The sequence below is a fragment of the Pleurodeles waltl genome, chromosome 5 (genome assembly GCF_031143425.1).
Source record: "Pleurodeles waltl isolate 20211129_DDA chromosome 5, aPleWal1.hap1.20221129, whole genome shotgun sequence".
NCBI lineage: Eukaryota > Metazoa > Chordata > Amphibia > Caudata > Salamandridae > Pleurodeles > Pleurodeles waltl.
In genome coordinates this window covers 70,348,018-70,369,615 of record NC_090444.1, presented here as the reverse complement: position 1 = coordinate 70,369,615, position 21,598 = coordinate 70,348,018, and the positions used below count along the sequence as shown (strand labels likewise).

The 21,598-nt window shown below is 49.4% G+C and overlaps 1 protein-coding gene across 5 annotated transcripts in view; it reads left to right on the top strand.

Annotated features, from left to right (window-relative positions):
* Positions 1 to 21,598, top strand: part of CAD (carbamoyl-phosphate synthetase 2, aspartate transcarbamylase, and dihydroorotase) — a 617,432-nt gene that overhangs the window by 270,742 nt on the left and 325,092 nt on the right. For all 5 annotated transcript variants that reach the window (XM_069233593.1, XM_069233597.1, XM_069233596.1 and 2 more), the window contains exons 28-29: positions 7,118 to 7,284; positions 7,738 to 7,902. In XM_069233593.1, coding sequence (XP_069089694.1) covers positions 7,118 to 7,284; positions 7,738 to 7,902 — 332 coding nt within the window. The remainder of the gene's footprint in view (positions 1 to 7,117; positions 7,285 to 7,737; positions 7,903 to 21,598) is intronic.

Below are 21,598 nucleotides of genomic sequence, written 5' to 3'. Positions count from 1 at the left end.
TGATTCACCAACCTTTGGAAGGTGGCAGGGGCATTCTTTAAACCAAAGGGCATAACCGTAAACTGATAATGCCCATCAGGTGTGGAGAATGCTGTCTTTTCTTTTGCTCCAGGTGCCATTTTTATTTGCCAGTACCCTGCTGTCAAGTCAAAGGTACTTAGAAATTTGGCAGCACCTAATTTATCAATGAGCTCATCAGCTCTTGGAATCGGATGAGCATCTGTCTTGGTGACAGAATTGAGCCCTCTGTAGTCCACACAAAACCTCATCTCTTTCTTTCCATCTGTGGTGTGAGGTTTGGGGACTAAGACCACTGGGCTAGCCCAGGGGCTGTCAGAGCGCTCAATTACTCCCAATTCTAGCATCTTGTGGACTTCCACCTTGATGCTTTCCTTAACATGGTCAGACTGTCTAAAGATTTTGTTCTTGACAGGCATGCTGTCTCCTGTGTCCACATCATGGGTACACAGGTGTGTCTGACCAGGGGTTAGGGAGAAAAGCTCAGGAAACTGTTGTAGGACTCTCCTACAATCAGCCTGCTGTTGGCCAGAGAGGGTGTCTGAGTAGATCACTCCATCTACTGTGCCATCTTTTGGGTCTGATGACAGAAGATCAGGGAGAGGTTCACTCTCTGCCTCCTGATCCTCATCTGTTACCATTAACAGATTCACATCAGCCCTGTCATGGAAGAGCTTAAGGCGGTTCACATGGATCACCCTCTTGGGGCTCCTGCTTGTGCCCAGGTCCACCAGGTAGGTGACCTGACTCTTCCTCTCTAGCACTGGGTAAGGGCCACTCCATTTGTCCTGGAGTGCCCTGGGAGCCACAGGCTCCAGAACCCAGACTTTCTGCCCTGGTTGGAACTCAACCAGTGCAGCCTTTTGGTCATACCAAAACTTCTGGAGTTGTTGGCTGGCCTCAAGGTTTTTGGTTGCCTTTTCCATGTACTCTGCCATTCTAGAGCGAAGGCCAAGTACATAGTCCACTATGTCCTGTTTAGGCTCATGGAGAGGTCTCTCCCAGCCTTCTTTAACCAGGGCAAGTGGTCCCCTTACAGGATGACCAAACAGAAGTTCAAAGGGTGAGAACCCTACTCCCTTCTGTGGTACCTCCCTGTAAGCGAAAAGCAGACATGGCAGGAGGACATCCCATCTCCTTTTGAGTTTTTCTGGGAGCCCCATGATCATGCCCTTTAATGTCTTGTTGAATCTCTCAACCAAGCCATTAGTTTGTGGATGGTATGGTGTAGTGAATTTATAAGTCACTCCACACTCATTCCACATGTGCTTTAGGTATGCTGACATGAAGTTGGTACCTCTGTCAGACACCACCTCCTTAGGGAAACCCACTCTGGTAAAGATACCAATGAGGGCCTTGGCTACTGCAGGGGCAGTAGTCGACCTAAGGGGAATAGCTTCAGGATACCTGGTAGCATGATCCACTACTACCAGGATATACATATTTCCTGAGGCTGTGGGAGGTTCCAGTGGACCAACTATGTCCACACCCACTCTTTCAAAGGGCACCCCCACCACTGGAAGTGGAATGAGGGGGGCCTTTGGATGCCCACCTGTCTTACCACTGGCTTGACAGGTGGGGCAGGAGAGGCAAAACTCCTTAACCATGTTGGACATATTGGGCCAGTAGAAGTGGTTGACTAACCTCTCCCACGTCTTGGTTTGTCCCAAATGTCCAGCAAGGGGAATGTCATGGGCCAATGTTAGGATGAACTCTCTGAACAGCTGAGGCACTACCACTCTCCTAGTGGCACCAGGTTTGGGGTCTCTGGCCTCAGTGTACAGGAGCCCATCTTCCCAATAGACCCTATGTGTTCCATTTTTCTTGCCTTTGGACTCTTCAGCAGCTTGCTGCCTAAGGCCTTCAAGAGAGGGACAGGTTTCTTGTCCCTTACACAGCTCTTCCCTTGAGGGTCCCCCTGGGCCTAAGAGCTCAACCTGATAAGGTTCAAGCTCCAAAGGCTCAGTTCCCTCAGAGGGCAGAACTTCTTCCTGAGAAGAGAGGTTCCCTTTCTTTGGCTGTGTTGCAGTTGGTTTCCCAACTGACTTTCCTGTTCTCTTGGTAGGCTGGGCCATTTTTCCAGACTCCAGCTCTACTTTTTCACCCTGTGCCTTGCACTGTGCTCTTGTTTTCACACACACCAGTTCAGGGATACCCAGCATTGCTGCATGGGTTTTTAGTTCTACCTCAGCCCATGCTGAGGACTCCAGGTCATTTCCAAGCAGACAGTCCACTGGGATATTTGAGGAGACCACCACCTGTTTCAGGCCATTGACCCCTCCCCATTCTAAAGTAACCATTGCCATGGGATGTACTTTTCTCTGATTGTCAGCGTTGGTGACTGTGTAAGTTTTTCCAGTCAGGTATTGGCCAGGGGAAACCAGTTTCTCTGTCACCATGGTGACACTGGCACCTGTATCCCTCAGGCCCTCTATTCTAGTCCCATTAATTAAGAGTTGCTGTCTGTATTTTTGCATGTTAGGCGGCCAGACAGCTAGTGTGGCTAAATCCACCCCACCCTCAGAAACTAGAGTAGCTTCAGTGTGGACCCTGATCTGCTCTGGGCACACTGTTGATCCCACTTGGAGACTAGCCATACCAGTGTTACCTGGATGGGAGTTTGGAGTGGAACCTTTCTTGGGACAGGCCTTGTCTCCAGTTTGGTGTCCATGCTGTTTACAGCTATGACACCAGGCCTTTTTGGGATCAAAGTTTTTACCCTTGTACCCATTGTTTTGTGAAGAGGCTCTGGGCCCACCCTCCTGTGCAGGTTTTTGGGGGCCTGTAGAAGACTCTTTACTATTTTTAGTTTTGGTTGTCTCATCACCCTTCTGCTGGGGAGTCTTTGTGACCCCTTTCTTTTGGTCACCCCCTGTTGAAGTCTTGGACACCCTTGTCTTGACCCAATGGTCCGCCTTCTTTCCCAATTCTTGGGGAGAAATTGGTCCTAGGTCTACCAGATGCTGATGCAGTTTATCATTGAAACAATTACTTAACAGGTGTTCTTTCACAAATAAATTGTACAGCCCATCATAATTACTTACACCACTGCCTTGAATCCAACCATCTAGTGTTTTCACTGAGTAGTCAACAAAGTCAACCCAGGTCTGGCTCGAGGATTTTTGAGCCCCCCTGAACCTAATCCTGTACTCCTCAGTGGAGAATCCAAAGCCCTCAATCAGGGTACCCTTCATGAGGTCATAAGATTCTGCATCTTGTCCAGAGAGTGTGAGGAGTCTATCCCTACACTTTCCTGTGAACATTTCCCAAAGGAGAGCACCCCAGTGAGATTTGTTCACTTTTCTGGTTACACAAGCCCTCTCAAAAGCTGTGAACCATTTGGTGATGTCATCACCATCTTCATATTTAGTTACAATCCCTTTGGGGATTTTCAACATGTCAGGAGAATCTCTGACCCTATTTATATTGCTGCCACCATTGATGGGTCCTAGGCCCATCTCTTGTCTTTCCCTCTCTATGGCTAGGATCTGTCTTTCCAAAGCCAATCTTTTGGCCATCCTGGCTAACTGGATGTCCTCTTCACTGGAGTTATCCTCAGTGATTTCAGAGTTGTTGGTCCCTCCTGTGAGGGAACCAGCATCTCTGACTATTATTTGTGGAGTCAGGGCTTGAGAAGCCCTGCTCTCCCTAAGTAGGACTGGAGGGGGGGAATTTCCCTCCAAGTCACTATCTTCATCCTCTGAGTTGCCATCCTCAGAGGGGTTGGCCTTTTCAAACTCTGCCAAAAGCTCCTGGAGCTGTACTTTGGTAGGTTTGGGGCCCATTGCTATTTTCTTTAGTTTACAGAGTGACCTTAGCTCTCTCATCTGTAGATGGAGGTAAGGTGTGGTGTCGAGTTCCACCACATTCACATCTGTGCTAGACATTATGCTTCTAAAAGTTGGAATACTTTTTAAGAAACTAAAACTGGTTCTAGAATCTAATTCAAACTTTTACAAACTTTTAAACTCTAAAAGAAATGCTAAGCAGGATCTAACACAAGGCCCTAGCAGGTCTTTTAAGAATTTAGAAAACTTTTCAAATTGCAAAAATCAATCTCTAATGACAATTTTGGAATTTGTCGTGTGATCAGGTATTGGCTGAGTAGTCCAGCAAATGCAAAGTCTTGTACCCCACCGCTGATCCACCAATGTAGGAAGTTGGCTCTGTATGTGCTATTTCAAAGTAAGGAATAGCATGCACAGAGTCCAAGGGTTCCCCTTAGAGGTAAAATAGTGGTAAAAATAGATAATACTAATGCTCTATTTTGTGGTAGTGTGGTCGAGCAGTAGGCTTATCCAAGGAGTAGTGTTAAGCATTTGTTGTACATACACAAGACAATAAATGAGGTACACACACTCAGAGACAAATCCAGCCAATAGGTTTTTATATAGAAAAATATCTTTTCTTAGTTTATTTTAAGAACCACAGGTTCAAATTCTACATGTAATAGCTCATTCGAAAGGTATTGCAGGTAAGTACTTTAGGAACTTCAAATCATCAAAATTGCATGTATACTTTTCAAGTTATTGACAAATAGCTGTTTTAAAAGTGGACACTTAGTGCAATTTTCACAGTTCCTAGGGGAGGTAAGTTTTGATTAGTTTTACCAGGTAAGTAAGACACTTACAGGGTTCAGTTCTTGGTCCAAGGTAGCCCACCGTTGGGGGTTCAGAGCAACCCCAAAGTCACCACACCAGCAGCTCAGGGCCGGTCAGGTGCAGAGTTCAAAGTGGTGCCCAAAACGCATAGGCTAGAATGGAGAGAAGGGGGTGCCCCGGTTCCGGTCTGCTTGCAGGTAAGTACCCGCGTCTTCGGAGGGCAGACCAGGGGGGTTTTGTAGGGCACCGGGGGGGACACAAGTCCACACAGAAATTTCACCCTCAGCGGCGCGGGGGCGGCCGGGTGCAGTGTAGAAACAGGCGTCGGGTTTGTAATGGAAGTCAATGGGAGATCTAGGGATCTCTTCAGCGCTGCAGGCAGGCAAGGGGGGGGTTCCTCGGGGAAACCTCCACTTGGGCAAGGGAGAGGGACTCCTGGGGGTCACTCCTCCAGTGAAAGTCCGGTCCTTCAGGTCCTGGGGGCTGCGGGTGCAGGGTCTCTCCCAGGCGTCGGGACTTTAGATTCAAAGAGTCGCGGTCAGGGGAAGCCTCGGGATTCCCTCTGCAGGCGGCGCTGTGGGGGCTCAGGGGGGACAGGTTTTGGTACTCACAGTATCAGAGTAGTCCTGGGGTCCCTCCTGAGGTGTCGGATCTCCACCAGCCGAGTCGGGGTCGCCGGGTGCAGTGTTGCAAGTCTCACGCTTCTTGCGGGGAGCTTGCAGGGTTCTTTAAAGCTGCTGGAAACAAAGTTGCAGCTTTTCTTGGAGCAGGTCCGCTGTCCTCGGGAGTTTCTTGTCTTTTCGAAGCAGGGGCAGTCCTCAGAGGATGTCGAGGTCGCTGGTCCCTTCGGAAGGCGTCGCTGGAGCAGGATCTTTGGAAGGCAGGAGACAGGCCGGTGAGTTTCTGGAGCCAAGGCAGTTGTCGTCTTCTGGTCTTCCTCTGCAGGGGTTTTTCAGCTAGGCAGTCCTTCTTCTTGTAGTTGCAGGAATCTAATTTTCTAGGGTTCAGGGTAGCCCTTAAATACTAAATTTAAGGGCGTGTTTAGGTCTGGGGGGTTAGTAGCCAATGGCTACTAGCCCTGAGGGTGGGTACACCCTCTTTGTGCCTCCTCCCAAGGGGAGGGGGTCACAATCCTAACCCTATTGGGGGAATCCTCCATCTGCAAGATGGAGGATTTCTAAAAGTTAGAGTCACTTCAGCTCAGGACACCTTAGGGGCTGTCCTGACTGGCCAGTGACTCCTCCTTGTTATTCTCATTATTTTCTCCGGCCTTGCCGCCAAAAGTGGGGCCTGGCCGGAGGGGGCGGGCAACTCCACTAGCTGGAGTGTCCTGCTGGGTTGGCACAAAGGAGGGGAGCCTTTGAGGCTCACCGCCAGGTGTGACAACTCCTGCCTGGAGGAGGTGTTAGCATCTCCACCCAGTGCAGGCTTTGTTACTGGCCTCAGAGTGACAAAGGCACTCTCCCCATGGGGCCAGCAACATGTCTCGGTTTGTGGCAGGCTGCTAAAACTAGTCAGCCTACACAGATAGTCGGTTAAGTTTCAGGGGGCACCTCTAAGGTGCCCTCTGTGGTGTATTTTACAATAAAATGTACACTGGCATCAGTGTGCATTTATTGTGCTGAGAAGTTTGATACCAAACTTCCCAGTTTTCAGTGTAGCCATTATGGTGCTGTGGAGTTCGTGTAAAACAGACTCCCAGACCATATACTCTTATGGCTACCCTGCACTCACAATGTCTAAGGTTTTGTTTAGACACTGTAGGGGTACCATGCTCATGCACTGGTACCCTCACCTATGGTATAGTGCACCCTGCCTTAGGGCTGTAAGGCCTGCTAGAGGGGTGTCTTACCTATACTGCATAGGCAGTGAGAGGCTGGCATGGCACCCTGAGGGGAGTGCCATGTCGACTTACTCGTTTTGTCCTCACTAGCACACACAAGCTGGCAAGCAGTGTGTCTGTGCTGAGTGAGAGGTCTCCAGGGTGGCATAAGACATGCTGCAGCCCTTAGAGACCTTCCTTGGCATCAGGGCCCTTGGTACTAGAAGTGCCAGTTACAAGGGACTTATCTGGATGCCAGGGTCTGCCAATTGTGGATACAAAAGTACAGGTTAGGGAAAGAACACTGGTGCTGGGGCCTGGTTAGCAGGCCTCAGCACACTTTCAATTGTAAACATAGCATCAGCAAAGGCAAAAAGTCAGGGGGCAACCATGCCAAGGAGGCATTTCCTTACACCAGGCATAAAGTTGGGACGGGGGGGGTTACTGCAACAAAAAGCCCAGTTCCCTACACATTGTGTTTCTCTTTGTGCTCAGAGAGAGAACTTTTGACACTGATCTAGTATCTGCCTCTTGCACCAAACGTAGCACGTGAGCCACTTTATTTGATGGACATGATTATCCCAGTATTGAGCAATCCTTTCCAGGCCATCCAGGATGGGAGTTTCAAGTCTTCTCTGCTCCTGGTCTTTCTTACTCTCATTGTCTCTTTCTACAGGTTTCATTGATGTGCATGTCCACCTCCGTGAACCCGGCGCCACGCATAAAGAAGACTTTTCTTCTGGCACAGCAGCGGCATTAGCAGGCGGTGTCACCATGGTGTGCGCTATGCCCAACACCTCCCCTGCCATCATAGACTCTGCTTCCTTCTCGCTGGCACATAAGGTATGAATATTAGAGGGATGTGCTGTCTTTGTTTTTATTGTTTTGAGAGGCAGGGCCTTTTCCAGATAGTCTGTTAAGATTGTGCATGATCGAGCCACTCCTTCCCCACGTGTAGATACAATCTGTTGCTGTGTCTTTCTTAATAATTCAGTGTGAAAGCTTCTGCCTCTTCTTTAACCTTGCTTTGTCCTGTCACAAGCAAGTGGAGCAATAGACGATCACTTGGAAAGAATAGTCACATATGCCAAATTGCAGCATTACGTCTTCTTTACTTTTCCTTCCATTTCCTCTGCTTGTTTCACAGATCTGAGTAGTAGATAGGCTAATATTGCATTCTGCAAACTTTCCCCTTAAAAGATCATTCGTTGGACATTTGAAGTGAAATACCTGTGTATTCACCTTGCTTGCTTTTCATTGGCCGATCACTTTGTGACCCAATATTTCCCTTTTCAGTTGGCTGAATCCGGGGCTCGATGTGACTTTGCTATCTTTGTCGGAGCATCTTCTGATAACGCCAGCATGTTGACACCAATTGCAGCCTGTGCCGCTGGGCTCAAGCTGTATCTGAATGACACCTTTTCTGATCTCAAAATGGACAATGTGTCACTTTGGATGGAGGTGAGTAACTTTATGTAGTGTTTTTGGGTTGGCGGTGACTGTTGGGTGCTTTCCTTTCAGAGGGACTTGTGGTGTTTAATGTCTTACCAGTGGCAGCATGTGTTAGGCATGGTAGTGCATGAGAGCAATAAGTTGATTCAGAAACAAACCAAAATGGAGACTACTGGTCTAATGTACTCAGGCTGATCATTCTCCATTTTGGTAAAATACCTGAATGTAAAAATAATTTTTGATGAAAAATGTACAGTTTTGAGAAGACAACGGAGCAGGTATTGAATCCCAGGTTTGTTCTACACATACATACAACCTTATTATAATTAGGAATTATAGGCAAATTTACTTTGCAAGAGACAGCTGTGGGGAAAAGGTTGCTGCAGTGTTTTAAAAGTATATATGTAGCTGCTACCCACCTGTACATATGCAGCAAGAGGAGATTAGCGGGCAGCAAGGGAGGACTGGGCGACAGCGCTAGTTAAAATGTGTCGGAAACAGTAGAGGCAGGGTAATGGTTATGGCTATCAGGTAAGATGGACTAGGGAATGATTAGACGAAAAAGTGAAAGAGTGGGACGACTAGAATGACCGAAAGAAGTTGAAGGGAAGAGGTGGGCTAAGAAGCAGATTGGTGACCGCTGACCCATCACCTCACTTAAGAAAAAGAAGGCGGGCAGAGGTCACCCTCTATTCATCAGGTTGAATTTTCCAACGTGGGAACCACATTCATTTCAGTCAAGCATTGGCATAGTGTAAGGAAATGCCTCCTTGGCATGGTTGCCCCCTGACTTTTTGCCTTTGCTGATGCTATGTTTACAATTGAAAGTGTGCTGAGGCCTGCTAACCAGGCCCCAGCACCAGTGTTCTTTCCCTAACCTGTACTTTTGTATCCACAATTGGCAGACCCTGGCATCCAGATAAGTCCCTTGTAATTGGTACTTCTAGTACCAAGGGCCCTGATGCCAAGGAAGGTCTCTAAGGGCTGCAGCATGTCTTATGCCACCCTGGAGACCTCTCACTCAGCACAGACACACTGCTTGCCAGCTTGTGTGTGCTAGTGAGGACAAAACGAGTAAGTCGACATGGCACTCCCCTCAGGGTGCCATGCCAGCCTCTCACTGCCTATGCAGTATAGGTAAGACACCCCTCTAGCAGGCCTTACAGCCCTAAGGCAGGGTGCACTATACCATAGGTGAGGGTACCAGTGCATGAGCATGGTACCCCTACAGTGTCTAAACAAAACCTTAGACATTGTAAGTGCAGGGTAGCCATAAGAGTATATGGTCTGGGAGTTTGTCAAACACGAACTCCACAGCACCCTAATGGCTACACTGAAAACTGGGAAGTTTGGTATCAAACTTCTCAGCACAATAAATGCACACTGATGCCAGTGTACATTTTATTGTAAAATACACCCCAGAGGGCACCTTAGAGGTGCCCCCTGAAACTTAACCGACTATCTGTGTAGGCTGACTAGTTCTAGCAGCCTGCCACAAACCGAGACATGTTGCTGGCCCCATGGGGAGAGTGCCTTTGTCACTCTGAGGCCAGTAACAAAGCCTGCACTGGGTGGAGATGCTAACACCTCCCCCAGGCAGGAATTGTCACACCTGGCGGTGAGCCTCAAAGGCTCACCTCCTTTGTGCCAACCCAGCAGGACACTCCAGCTAGTGGAGTTGCCCGCCCCCTCCGGCCAGGCCCCACTTTTGGCGGCAAGGCCGGAGAAAATAATGAGAAAAACAAGGAGGAGTCACTGGCCAGTCAGGACAGCCCCTAAGGTGTCCTGAGCTGAGGTGACTCTAACTTTTAGAAATCCTCCATCTTGCAGATGGAGGATTCCCCCAATAGGGTTAGGATTGTGACCCCCTCCCCTTGGGAGGAGGCACAAAGAGGGTGTACCCACCCTCAGGGCTAGTAGCCATTGGCTACTAACCCCCCAGACCTAAACACGTCCTTAAATTTAGTATTTAAGGGCTACCCTGAACCCTAGAAAATTAGATTCCTGCAACTACAAGAAGAAGGACTGCCTAGCTGAAAACCCCTGCAGAGGAAGACCAGAAGACGACAACTGCCTTGGCTCCAGAAACTCACCGGCCTGTCTCCTGCCTTCCAAAGATCCTGCTCCAGCGACGCCTTCCAAAGGGACCAGCGACCTCGACATCCTCTGAGGACTGCCCCTGCTTCGAAAAGACAAGAAACTCCCGAGGACAGCGGACCTGCTCCAAGAAAAGCTGCAACTTTGTTTCCAGCAGCTTTAAAGAACCCTGCAAGCTCCCCGCAAGAAGCGTGAGACTTGCAACACTGCACCCGGCGACCCCGACTCGGCTGGTGGCGATCCAACACCTCAGGAGGGACCCCAGGACTACTCTAAGACTGTGAGTACCAAGACCTGTCCCCCCTGAGCCCCCACAGCGCCGCCTGCAGAGGGAATCCCGAGGCTTCCCCTGACCGCGACTCTTTGAATCCTAAGTCCCGACGCCTGGGAGAGACCCTGCACCCGCAGCCCCCAGGACCTGAAGGACCGGACTTTCACTGGAGAAGTGACCCCCAGGAGTCCCTCTCCCTTGCCCAAGTGGAGGTTTCCCCGAGGAACCCCCCCCTTGCCTGCCTGCAGCGCTGAAGAGATCCCTAGATCTCCCATTGACTTCCATTACAAACCCGACGCTTGTTTCTACACTGCACCCGGCCGCCCCCGCGCTGCTGAGGGTGAAATTTCTGTGTGGGCTTGTGTCCCCCCCCGGTGCCCTACAAAACCCCCCTGGTCTGCCCTCCGAAGACGCGGGTACTTACCTGCAAGCAGACCGGAACCGGGGCACCCCCTTCTCTCCATTCTAGCCTATGTGTTTTGGGCACCACTTTGAACTCTGCACCTGACCGGCCCTGAGCTGCTGGTGTGGTGACTTTGGGGTTGCTCTGAACCCCCAACGGTGGGCTACCTTGGACCAAGAACTGAACCCTGTAAGTGTCTTACTTACCTGGTAAAACTAACAAAAACTTACCTCCCCTAGGAACTGTGAAAATTGCACTAAGTGTCCACTTTTAAAACAGCTATTTGTGAATAACTTGAAAAGTATACATGCAATTTTTATGATTTAAAGTTCCTAAAGTACTTACCTGCAATACCTTTCGAATGAGATATTACATGTAGAATTTGAACCTGTGGTTCTTAAAATAAACTAAGAAAAGATATTTTTCTATACAAAAACCTATTGGCTGGATTTGTCTCTGAGTGTGTGTACCTCATTTATTGTCTATGTGTATGTACAACAAATGCTTAACACTACTCCTTGGATAAGCCTACTGCTCGACCACACTACCACAAAATAGAGCATTAGTATTATCTATTTTTACCACTATTTTACCTCTAAGGGGAACCCTTGGACTCTGTGCATGCTATTCCTTACTTTGAAATAGCACATACAGAGCCAACTTCCTACATTGGTGGATCAGCGGTGGGGTACAAGACTTTGCATTTGCTGGACTACTCAGCCAATACCTGATCACACGACAAATTCCAAAATTGTCATTAGAAATTGATTTTTGCAATTTGAAAAGTTTTCTAAATTCTTAAAAGACCTGCTAGGGCCTTGTGTTAGATCCTGTTTAGCATTTCTTTTAGAGTTTAAAAGTTTGTAAAAGTTTGAATTAGATTCTAGAACCAGTTGTAGATTCTTAAAAAGTATTCCAACTTTTAGAAGCAAAATGTCTAGCACAGATGTGACTGTGGTGGAACTCGACACCACACCTTACCTCCATCTTAAGATGAGGGAGCTAAGGTCACTCTGTAAAATAAAGAAAATAACAATGGGCCCCAAACCTACCAAAATACAGCTCCAGGAGCTTTTGGCAGAGTTTGAAAAGGCCAACCCCTCTGAGGGTGGCAACTCAGAGGAAGAGGATAGTGACTTGGAGGACAATTCCCCCCTACCAGTCCTATCTAGGGAGAACAGGGTCACTCAAACCCTGACTCCAAAAATAATAGTCAGAGATGCTGGTTCCCTCACAGGAGAGACCAACACCTCTGAAATCACTGAGGATAGCCCCAGTGAAGAGGACATCCAGTTAGCCAGGATGGCCAAAAGATTGGCTTTGGAAAGACAGATCCTAGCCATAGAAAGGGAAAGACAAGAGATGGGCCTAGGACCCATCAATGGTGGCAGCAACATAAATAGGGTCAGAGATTCTCCTGACATGTTGAAAATCCCTAAAGGGATTGTAACTAAATATGAAGATGGTGATGACATCACCAAATGGTTCACAGCTTTTGAGAGGGCTTGTGTAACCAGAAAATGAACAGATCTCACTGGGGTGCTCTCCTTTGGGAAATGTTCACAGGAAAGTGTAGGGATAGACTCCTCACACTCTCTGGACAAGATGCAGAATCTTATGACCTCATGAAGGGTACCCTGATTGAGGGCTTTGGATTCTCCACTGAGGAGTATAGGATTAGATTCAGGGGGGCTCAAAAATCCTCGAGCCAGACCTGGGTTGACTTTGTAGACTACTCAGTGAAAACACTAGATGGTTGGATTCAAGGCAGTGGTGTAAGTAATTATGATGGGCTGTACAATTTATTTGTGAAAGAACACCTATTGAGTAATTGTTCCAATGATAAACTGCATCAGCATCTGGTAGACCTAGGACCAATTTCTCCCCAAGAATTGGGAAAGAAGGCGGACCATTGGGTCAAGACAAGGGTGTCCAAGACTTCAACAGGGGGTGACCAAAAGAAAGGGGTCACAAAGACTCCCCAGGGGAAGGGTGATGAGACAACCAAAACTAAAAATAGTAAAGAGTCTTCTACAGGCCCCCAAAAACCTGCACAGGAGGGTGGGCCCAGAGCCTCTTCACAAAACAATGGGTACAAGGGTAAAAACTTTGATCCCAAAAAGGCCTGGTGTCATAGCTGTAAACAGCATGGACACCAAACTGGAGACAAGGCCTGTCCCAAGAAAGGTTCCACTCCAAACTCCCATCCAGGTAACACTGGTATGGCTAGTCTCCAAGTGGGATCAACAGTGTGCCCAGAGCAAATCAGGGTCCACACTGAAGCTACTCTAGTTTCTGAGGGTGGGGTGGATTTAGCCACACTAGCTGTCTGGCCGCCTAACATGCAAAAATACAGACAGCAACTCTTAATTAATGGGACTAGAATAGAGGGCCTGAGGGATACAGGTGCCAGTGTCACCATGGTGACAGAGAAACTGGTTTCCCCTGGCCAATACCTGACTGGAAAAACGTACACAGTCACCAACGCTGACAATCAGAGAAAAGTACATCCCATGGCAATGGTTACTTTAGAATGGGGAGGGGTCAATGGCCTGAAACAGGTGGTGGTCTCCTCAAATATCCCAGTGGACTGTCTGCTTGGAAATGACCTGGAGTCCTCAGCATGGGCTGAGGTAGAACTAAAAACCCACGCAGCAATGCTGGGTATCCCTGAACTGGTGTGTGTGAAAACAAGAGCACAGTGCAAGGCACAGGGTGAACAAGTAGAGCTGGAGTCTGGAAGAATGGCCCAGCCTACCAAGAGAACAGGAAAGTCAGTTGGGAAACCAACTGCAACACAGCAAAAGAAAGGGAACCTCTCTTCTCAGGAAGAAGTTCTGCCCTCTGAGGGAACTGAGCCTTTGGAGCTTGAACCTTATCAGGTTGAGCTCTTAGGCCCAGGGGGACCCTCAAGGGAGGAGCTGTGTAAGGGACAAGAAACCTGTCCCTCTCTTGAAGGCCTTAGGCAGCAAGCTGCTGAAGAGTCCAAAGGCAAGAAAAATGGAACACATAGGGTCTATTGGGAAGATGGACTCCTGTACACTGAGGCCAGAGACCCCAAACCTGGTGCCACTAGGAGAGTGGTAGTGCCTCAGCTGTTCAGGAAGTTCATCCTAACATTGGCCCATGACATTCCCCTTGCTGGACATTTGGGACAAACCAAGACGTGGGAGAGGTTAGTCAACCACTTCTACTGGCCCAATATGTCCAACATGGTTAAGGAGTTTTGCCTCTCCTGCCCCACCTGTCAAGCCAGTGGTAAGACAGGTGGGCATCCAAAGGCCCCCCTCATTCCACTTCCAGTGGTGGGGGTTCCCTTTGAAAGAGTGGGTGTGGACATAGTTGGTCCACTAGAACCTCCCACAGCCTCAGGAAATATGTATATCCTGGTAGTAGTGGATCATGCTACCAGGTATCCTGAAGCTATTCCCCTTAGGTCGACTACTGCCCCTGCAGTAGCCAAGGCCCTCATTGGTATCTTTACCAGAGTGGGTTTCCCTAAGGAGGTGGTGTCTGACAGAGGTACCAACTTCATGTCAGCATACCTAAAGCACATGTGGAATGAGTGTGGAGTGACTTATAAATTCACTACACCATACCATCCACAAACTAATGGCTTGGTTGAGAGATTCAACAAGACATTAAAAGGCATGATCATGGGGCTCCCAGAAAAGCTCAAAAGGAGATGGGATGTCCTCTTGCCATGTCTGCTTTTCGCTTACAGAGAGGTGCCACAGAAGGGAGTAGGATTCTCACCCTTTGAACTTCTGTTTGGTCATCCTGTAAGGGGACCACTTGCCCTTGTTAAAGAAGGCTGGGAGAGACCTCTCCATGAGCCTAAACAGGACATAGTGGACTATGTACTTGGCCTTCGCTCTAGAATGGCAGAGTACATGGAAAAGGCAACCAAAAACCTTGAGGCCAGCCAACAGCTCCAGAAGTTTTGGTATGACCAAAAGGCTGCACTGGTTGAGTTCCAACCAGGGCAGAAAGTCTGGGTTCTGGAGCCTGTGGCCCCCAGGGCACTCCAGGACAAATGGAGTGGCCCTTACCCAGTACTAGAAAGGAAGAGTCAGGTCACCTACCTGGTGGACCTGGGCACAAGCAGGAGCCCCAAGAGGGTGATCCATGTGAACCGCCTTAAGCTCTTCCACGACAGGGCTGATGTGAATCTGTTGATGGTAACAGATGAGGATCAGGAGGCAGAGAGTGAACCTCTCCCTGATCTTCTGTCATCAGACCCAAAAGATGGCACAGTAGATGGAGTGATCTACTCAGACACCCTCTCTGGCCAACAGCAAGCTGATTGTAGGAGAGTCCTACAACAGTTTCCTGAACTCTTCTCCTTAACCCCTGGTCAGACACACCTGTGTACCCATGATGTGGACACAGGAGACAGCATGCCTGTCAAGAACAAAATCTTTAGACAGTCTGACCATGTTAAGGAAAGCATCAAGGTGGAAGTCCACAAGATGCTGGAATTGGGAGTAATTGAGCGCTCTGACAGCCCCTGGGCTAGCCCAGTGGTCTTAGTCCCCAAGCCTCACACCAAAGATGGAAAGAAAGAGATGAGGTTTTGTGTGGACTACAGAGGGCTCAATTCTGTCACCAAGACAGATGCTCATCCAATTCCAAGAGCTGATGAGCTCATAGATAAATTAGGTGCTGCCAAATTCTTAAGTACCTTTGACTTGACAGCAGGGTACTGGCAAATAAAAATGGCACCTGGAGCAAAAGAGAAAACAGCATTCTCCACACCTGATGGGCATTATCAGTTTACTGTTATGCCCTTTGGTTTAAAGAATGCCCCTGCCACCTTCCAAAGGTTGGTGAATCAAGTCCTTGCTGGCTTGGAATCCTTTAGCACAGCTTATCTTGATGATATTGCTGTCTTTAGCTCCACCTGGCAGGATCACCTGGTCCACCTGAAGAAGGTTTTGAAGGCTCTGCAATCTGCAGGCCTCTCTATCAAGGCATCCAAATGCCAGATAGGGCAGGGAACTGTGGTTTACTTGGGCCACCTTGTAGGTGGAGGCCAAGTTCAGCCACTCCAACCCAAGATCCAGACTATTCTGGACTGGGTAGCTCCAAAAACCCAGACTCAAGTCAGGGCATTCCTTGGCTTGACTGGGTATTACAGGAGGTTTGTGAAGGGATATGGATCCATTGTGACAGCCCTCACTGAACTCACCTCCAAGAAAATGCCCAAGAAAGTGAACTGGACTGTGGAATGCCAACAGGCCTTTGACACCCTGAAACAAGCAATGTGCTCAGCACCAGTTCTAAAAGCTCCAGATTATTCTAAGCAGTTCATTGTGCAGACTGATGCCTCTGAACATGGGATAGGGGCAGTTTTGTCCCAAACAAATGATGATGGCCTTGACCAGCCTGTTGCTTTCATTAGCAGGAGGTTACTCCCCAGGGAGCAGCGTTGGAGTGCCATTGAGAGGGAGGCCTTTGCTGTGGTTTGGTCCCTGAAGAAGCTGAGACCATACCTCTTTGGGACTCACTTCCTAGTTCAAACTGACCACAGACCTCTCAAATGGCTGATGCAAATGAAAGGTGAAAATCCTAAACTGTTGAGGTGGTCCATCTCCCTACAGGGAATGGACTTTATAGTGGAACACAGACCTGGGACTGCCCATGCCAATGCAGATGGCCTTTCCAGGTTCTTCCACTTAGAAAATGAAGACTCTCTTGGGAAAGGTTAGTCTCATCCTCTTTCGTTTGGGGGGGGGTTGTGTAAGGAAATGCCTCCTTGGCATGGTTGCCCCCTGACTTTTTGCCTTTGCTGATGCTATGTTTACAATTGAAAGTGTGCTGAGGCCTGCTAACCAGGCCCCAGCACCAGTGTTCTTTCCCTAACCTGTACTTTTGTATCCACAATTGGCAGACCCTGGCATCCAGATAAGTCCCTTGTAATTGGTACTTCTAGTACCAAGGGCCCTGATGCCAAGGAAGGTCTCTAAGGGCTGCAGCATGTCTTATGCCACCCTGGAGACCTCTCACTCAGCACAGACACACTGCTTGCCAGCTTGTGTGTGCTAGTGAGGACAAAACGAGTAAGTCGACATGGCACTCCCCTCAGGGTGCCATGCCAGCCTCTCACTGCCTATGCAGTATAGGTAAGACACCCCTCTAGCAGGCCTTACAGCCCTAAGGCAGGGTGCACTATACCATAGGTGAGGGTACCAGTGCATGAGCATGGTACCCCTACAGTGTCTAAACAAAACCTTAGACATTGTAAGTGCAGGGTAGCCATAAGAGTATATGGTCTGGGAGTTTGTCAAACACGAACTCCACAGCACCCTAATGGCTACACTGAAAACTGGGAAGTTTGGTATCAAACTTCTCAGCACAATAAATGCACACTGATGCCAGTGTACATTTTATTGTAAAATACACCCCAGAGGGCACCTTAGAGGTGCCCCCTGAAACTTAACCGACTATCTGTGTAGGCTGACTAGTTCTAGCAGCCTGCCACAAACCGAGACATGTTGCTGGCCCCATGGGGAGAGTGCCTTTGTCACTCTGAGGCCAGTAACAAAGCCTGCACTGGGTGGAGATGCTAACACCTCCCCCAGGCAGGAATTGTCACACCTGGCGGTGAGCCTCAAAGGCTCACCTCCTTTGTGCCAACCCAGCAGGACACTCCAGCTAGTGGAGTTGCCCGCCCCCTCCGGCCAGGCCCCACTTTTGGCGGCAAGGCCGGAGAAAATAATGAGAAAAACAAGGAGGAGTCACTGGCCAGTCAGGACAGCCCCTAAGGTGTCCTGAGCTGAAGTGACTCTAAATTTTAGAAATCCTCCATCTTGCAGATGGAGGATTCCCCCAATAGGGTTAGGATTGTGACCCCCTCCCCTTGGGAGGAGGCACAAAGAGGGTGTACCCACCCTCAGGGCTAGTAGCCATTGGCTACTAACCCCCCAGACCTAAACACGCCCTTAAATTTAGTATTTAAGGGCTACCCTGAACCCTAGAAAATTAGATTCCTGCAACTACAAGAAGAAGGACTGCCTAGCTGAAAACCCCTGCAGAGGAAGACCAGAAGACGACAACTGCCTTGGCTCCAGAAACTCACCGGCCTGTCTCCTGCCTTCCAAAGATCCTGCTCCAGCGACGCCTTCCAAAGGGACCAGCGACCTCGACATCCTCTGAGGACTGCCCCTGCTTCGAAAAGACAAGAAACTCCCGAGGACAGCGGACCTGCTCCAAGAAAAGCTGCAACTTTGTTTCCAGCAGCTTTAAAGAACCCTGCAAGCTCCCCGCAAGAAGCGTGAGACTTGCAACACTGCACCCGGCGACCCCGACTCGGCTGGTGGCGATCCAACACCTCAGGAGGGACCCCAGGACTACTCTAAGACTGTGAGTACCAAGACCTGTCCCCCCTGAGCCCCCACAGCGCCGCCTGCAGAGGGAATCCCGAGGCTTCCCCTGACCGCGACTCTTTGAATCCTAAGTCCCGACGCCTGGGAGAGACCCTGCACCCGCAGCCCCCAGGACCTGAAGGACCGGACTTTCACTGGAGAAGTGACCCCCAGGAGTCCCTCTCCCTTGCCCAAGTGGAGGTTTCCCCGAGGAACCCCCCCCTGGCCTGCCTGCAGCGCTGAAGAGATCCCTAGATCTCCCATTGACTTCCATTACAAACCCGACGCTTGTTTCTACACTGCACCCGGCCGCCCCCGCGCTGCTGAGGGTGAAATTTCTGTGTGGGCTTGTGTCCCCCCCCGGTGCCCTACAAAACCCCCCTGGTCTGCCCTCCGAAGACGCGGGTACTTACCTGCAAGCAGACCGGAACCGGGGCACCCCCTTCTCTCCATTCTAGCCTATGTGTTTTGGGCACCACTTTGAACTCTGCACCTGACCGGCCCTGAGCTGCTGGTGTGGTGACTTTGGGGTTGCTCTGAACCCCCAACGGTGGGCTACCTTGGACCAAGAACTGAACCCTGTAAGTGTCTTACTTACCTGGTAAAACTAACAAAAACTTACCTCCCCTAGGAACTGTGAAAATTGCACTAAGTGTCCACTTTTAAAACAGCTATTTGTGAATAACTTGAAAAGTATACATGCAATTTTTATGATTTAAAGTTCCTAAAGTACTTACCTGCAATACCTTTCGAATGAGATATTACATGTAGAATTTGAACCTGTGGTTCTTAAAATAAACTAAGAAAAGATATGTTCGATGGCATCTGTCGCTGTAGATACACATGGTATGCATGAGCTCGCCATCTGGTGTTGGGTCGGAGTGTTACAAGTTGTTTTTCTTCGAGGAAGTGTTTTCGAGTCACGGGACCGAGTGACTCCACCTTCTGTGCTCATTGCGCATGGGCGTCGACTCCATCTTCGATTGTTTTCTTTCCGCCATCGGGTTCGGACGTGTTCATGTCGCTCCGAGTTTCGGAACGGAAAGATAGCTGAAGACGGAAGATTTTCGACGGTATCGTTGCGATCCGGTTAGAGATAGACACATACGACGACGCGTTGAACATCGAAGCGCTTCGGTGCCCTTCGGGGTAGATTTCGGCACCCCGTCGGGGCCTAGTCGGCCCGACCGCGTGGAGGACAACGCCGATGGATCGGACCCCGTTTCGATTCTGCCCCGAATGCCACAACAAATATCCTTATACGGACCTGCACTCGGTCTGTAATCTGTGCCTGTCACCCGAGCACAGTGAAGAATCCTGCGAGGCCTGTCGGGCGTTCCGGTCCCGAAAAACTCTGCGCGACCGTCGAGCGAGAAGACTGCAGATGGCGTCCACGCCGAAAGAGCGTCGACAGTTCGAGACAGAAGAAGAACAGGAGGAATCCTTTTCCATCCAGGATTCAGACTCCGACGAGCTACACTCTACAAGAACTGTGAGTAAGACGTCGAGATCAAACCTTAAAAAAGGAAAGAAGGCCCAGGGGACGCCACTGCCAACCGGCCATGGCTCCACCCAAATTCTCGGTGACCAACAATCGGCACCGAAAAAGGCCCATTCAGTGTCGAGATCGTCCGACTTCGGTCGAGACACCGGCACGCAGCCTCCTCGGGACCGAGAGAGTGCTAAACAGAAGCATCGACACCGAGAGTTCGGTGTCGACACCGATCGACGCCGAGACAGTGGCGCCGAAGACCATAGAGGCCAAGAATTTTCGGCACAGAAAAAGAGGAAGGTTACCTCGGAGCCGAAAAAACAATCGACAGGGCTTTCGGAGCCGAAAAGAGCAACATCAGACCCTGTTTCTGGCTCCTATACCGAAGAGCATTCTATGTCTTCTCAACTGAAGAAACATAGATTTGAACAAGAACTGCAATCCACTGACGTGGATCACACGCAAAAGCGTATCTTTATTCAGCAGGGGACTGGGAAGATCAGTACCCTTCCACCTGTCAAACGAAAGAGAACGCTTCAGTTTACTCCTCAGCAAGACACAACACAAAAGGTAACACCTCCTCCCTCGCCTCCACCTGTAACTCCGGCTTCGCCAACTTACACCCCGTCACATTCGCCAGCTCACACCGCCATGAGCCACGACGACCAAGATCAGGATGCGTGGGACTTGTACGACGCACCAGTGTCTGATAACAGCCCAGACACATACCCGACTAGGCCATCACCACCGGAAGACAGCACAGCCTACTCACAAGTGGTGGCTAGAGCAGCTCTATTCCATAATGTGGAACTACACTCGGAACAAGTAGAGGATGATTTTTTATTTAACACCCTCTCCTCAACCCACAGCTCCTACCAAAGCCTGCCGATGCTCCCAGGCATGCTACGCCATGCAAAAGACATTTTCAAGGAGCCAGTTAAAAGTAGGGCAGTGACGCCTAGGGTGGACAAAAAGTATAAGGCGCCTCCTACGGACCCTGTCTTCATCACCTCTCAGCTGCCACCAGACTCTGTGGTGGTAGGGGCTGCCAGAAAACGGGCAAACTCACACACTTCTGGGGACGCACCTCCCCCAGATAAAGAAAGTAGGAAGTTCGATGCAGCCGGGAAGAGGGTCGCTGTCCAAGCAGCAAACCAGTGGCGCATCGCAAATTCACAAGCGCTGCTAGCGCGATACGACAGAGCCCACTGGGATGAGATGCAGCATCTCATTGAACATCTCCCAAAAGATCTGCAAAAAAGAGCAAAACAGGTTGTTGAGGAGGGTCAAAACATTTCCAACAATCAAATACGCTCCTCCATGGATGCAGCAGACACGGCCGCAAGAACCATTAATACGTCGGTTACCATCCGTAGGCACGCATGGCTCAGAACGTCTGGATTCAAGCCAGAAATTCAGCAGGCAGTGCTTAACATGCCAGTAAATGAGAAACTTCTGTTCGGTCCGGAGGTCGACACAGCTATAGAAAAGCTCAAGAAGGACACTGACACTGCCAAGGCCATGGGCGCACTCTACTCCCCGCAGAGCAGAGGATCTTATAACACCTTCCGCAAACCACCTTTTAGAGGAGGGTTTCGGGGTCAGGCCACACAAGCTAGCACCTCACAGTCCGCACCGCCCACCTACCAGGGACAGTACAGGGGAGGTTTTCGGGGCCAGTATAGAGGGGGGCAATTTCCTAGGAATAGAGGAAGATTTCAAAGCCCCAAAAACACTACCAACAAGCAGTGACTCACACGTCACTCACCCCTCCCACACAACACCAGTGGGGGGGAGGATACATCAATATTACGAAGCATGGGACAAAATAACTACAGATACATGGGTCCTAGCAATTATCCAACATGGTTATTGCATAGAATTCATGCAATTCCCTCCAGACATACCACCAAAATCACAAAATTTATCAAAATACCATTCACAACTTCTAGAGATAGAAGTTCAAGCACTACTGCAAAAAAATGCAATAGAATTAGTACCAAGCACACAAATAAACACAGGAGTTTATTCACTGTACTTCTTGATACCAAAAAAGGACGAAACACTGAGACCAA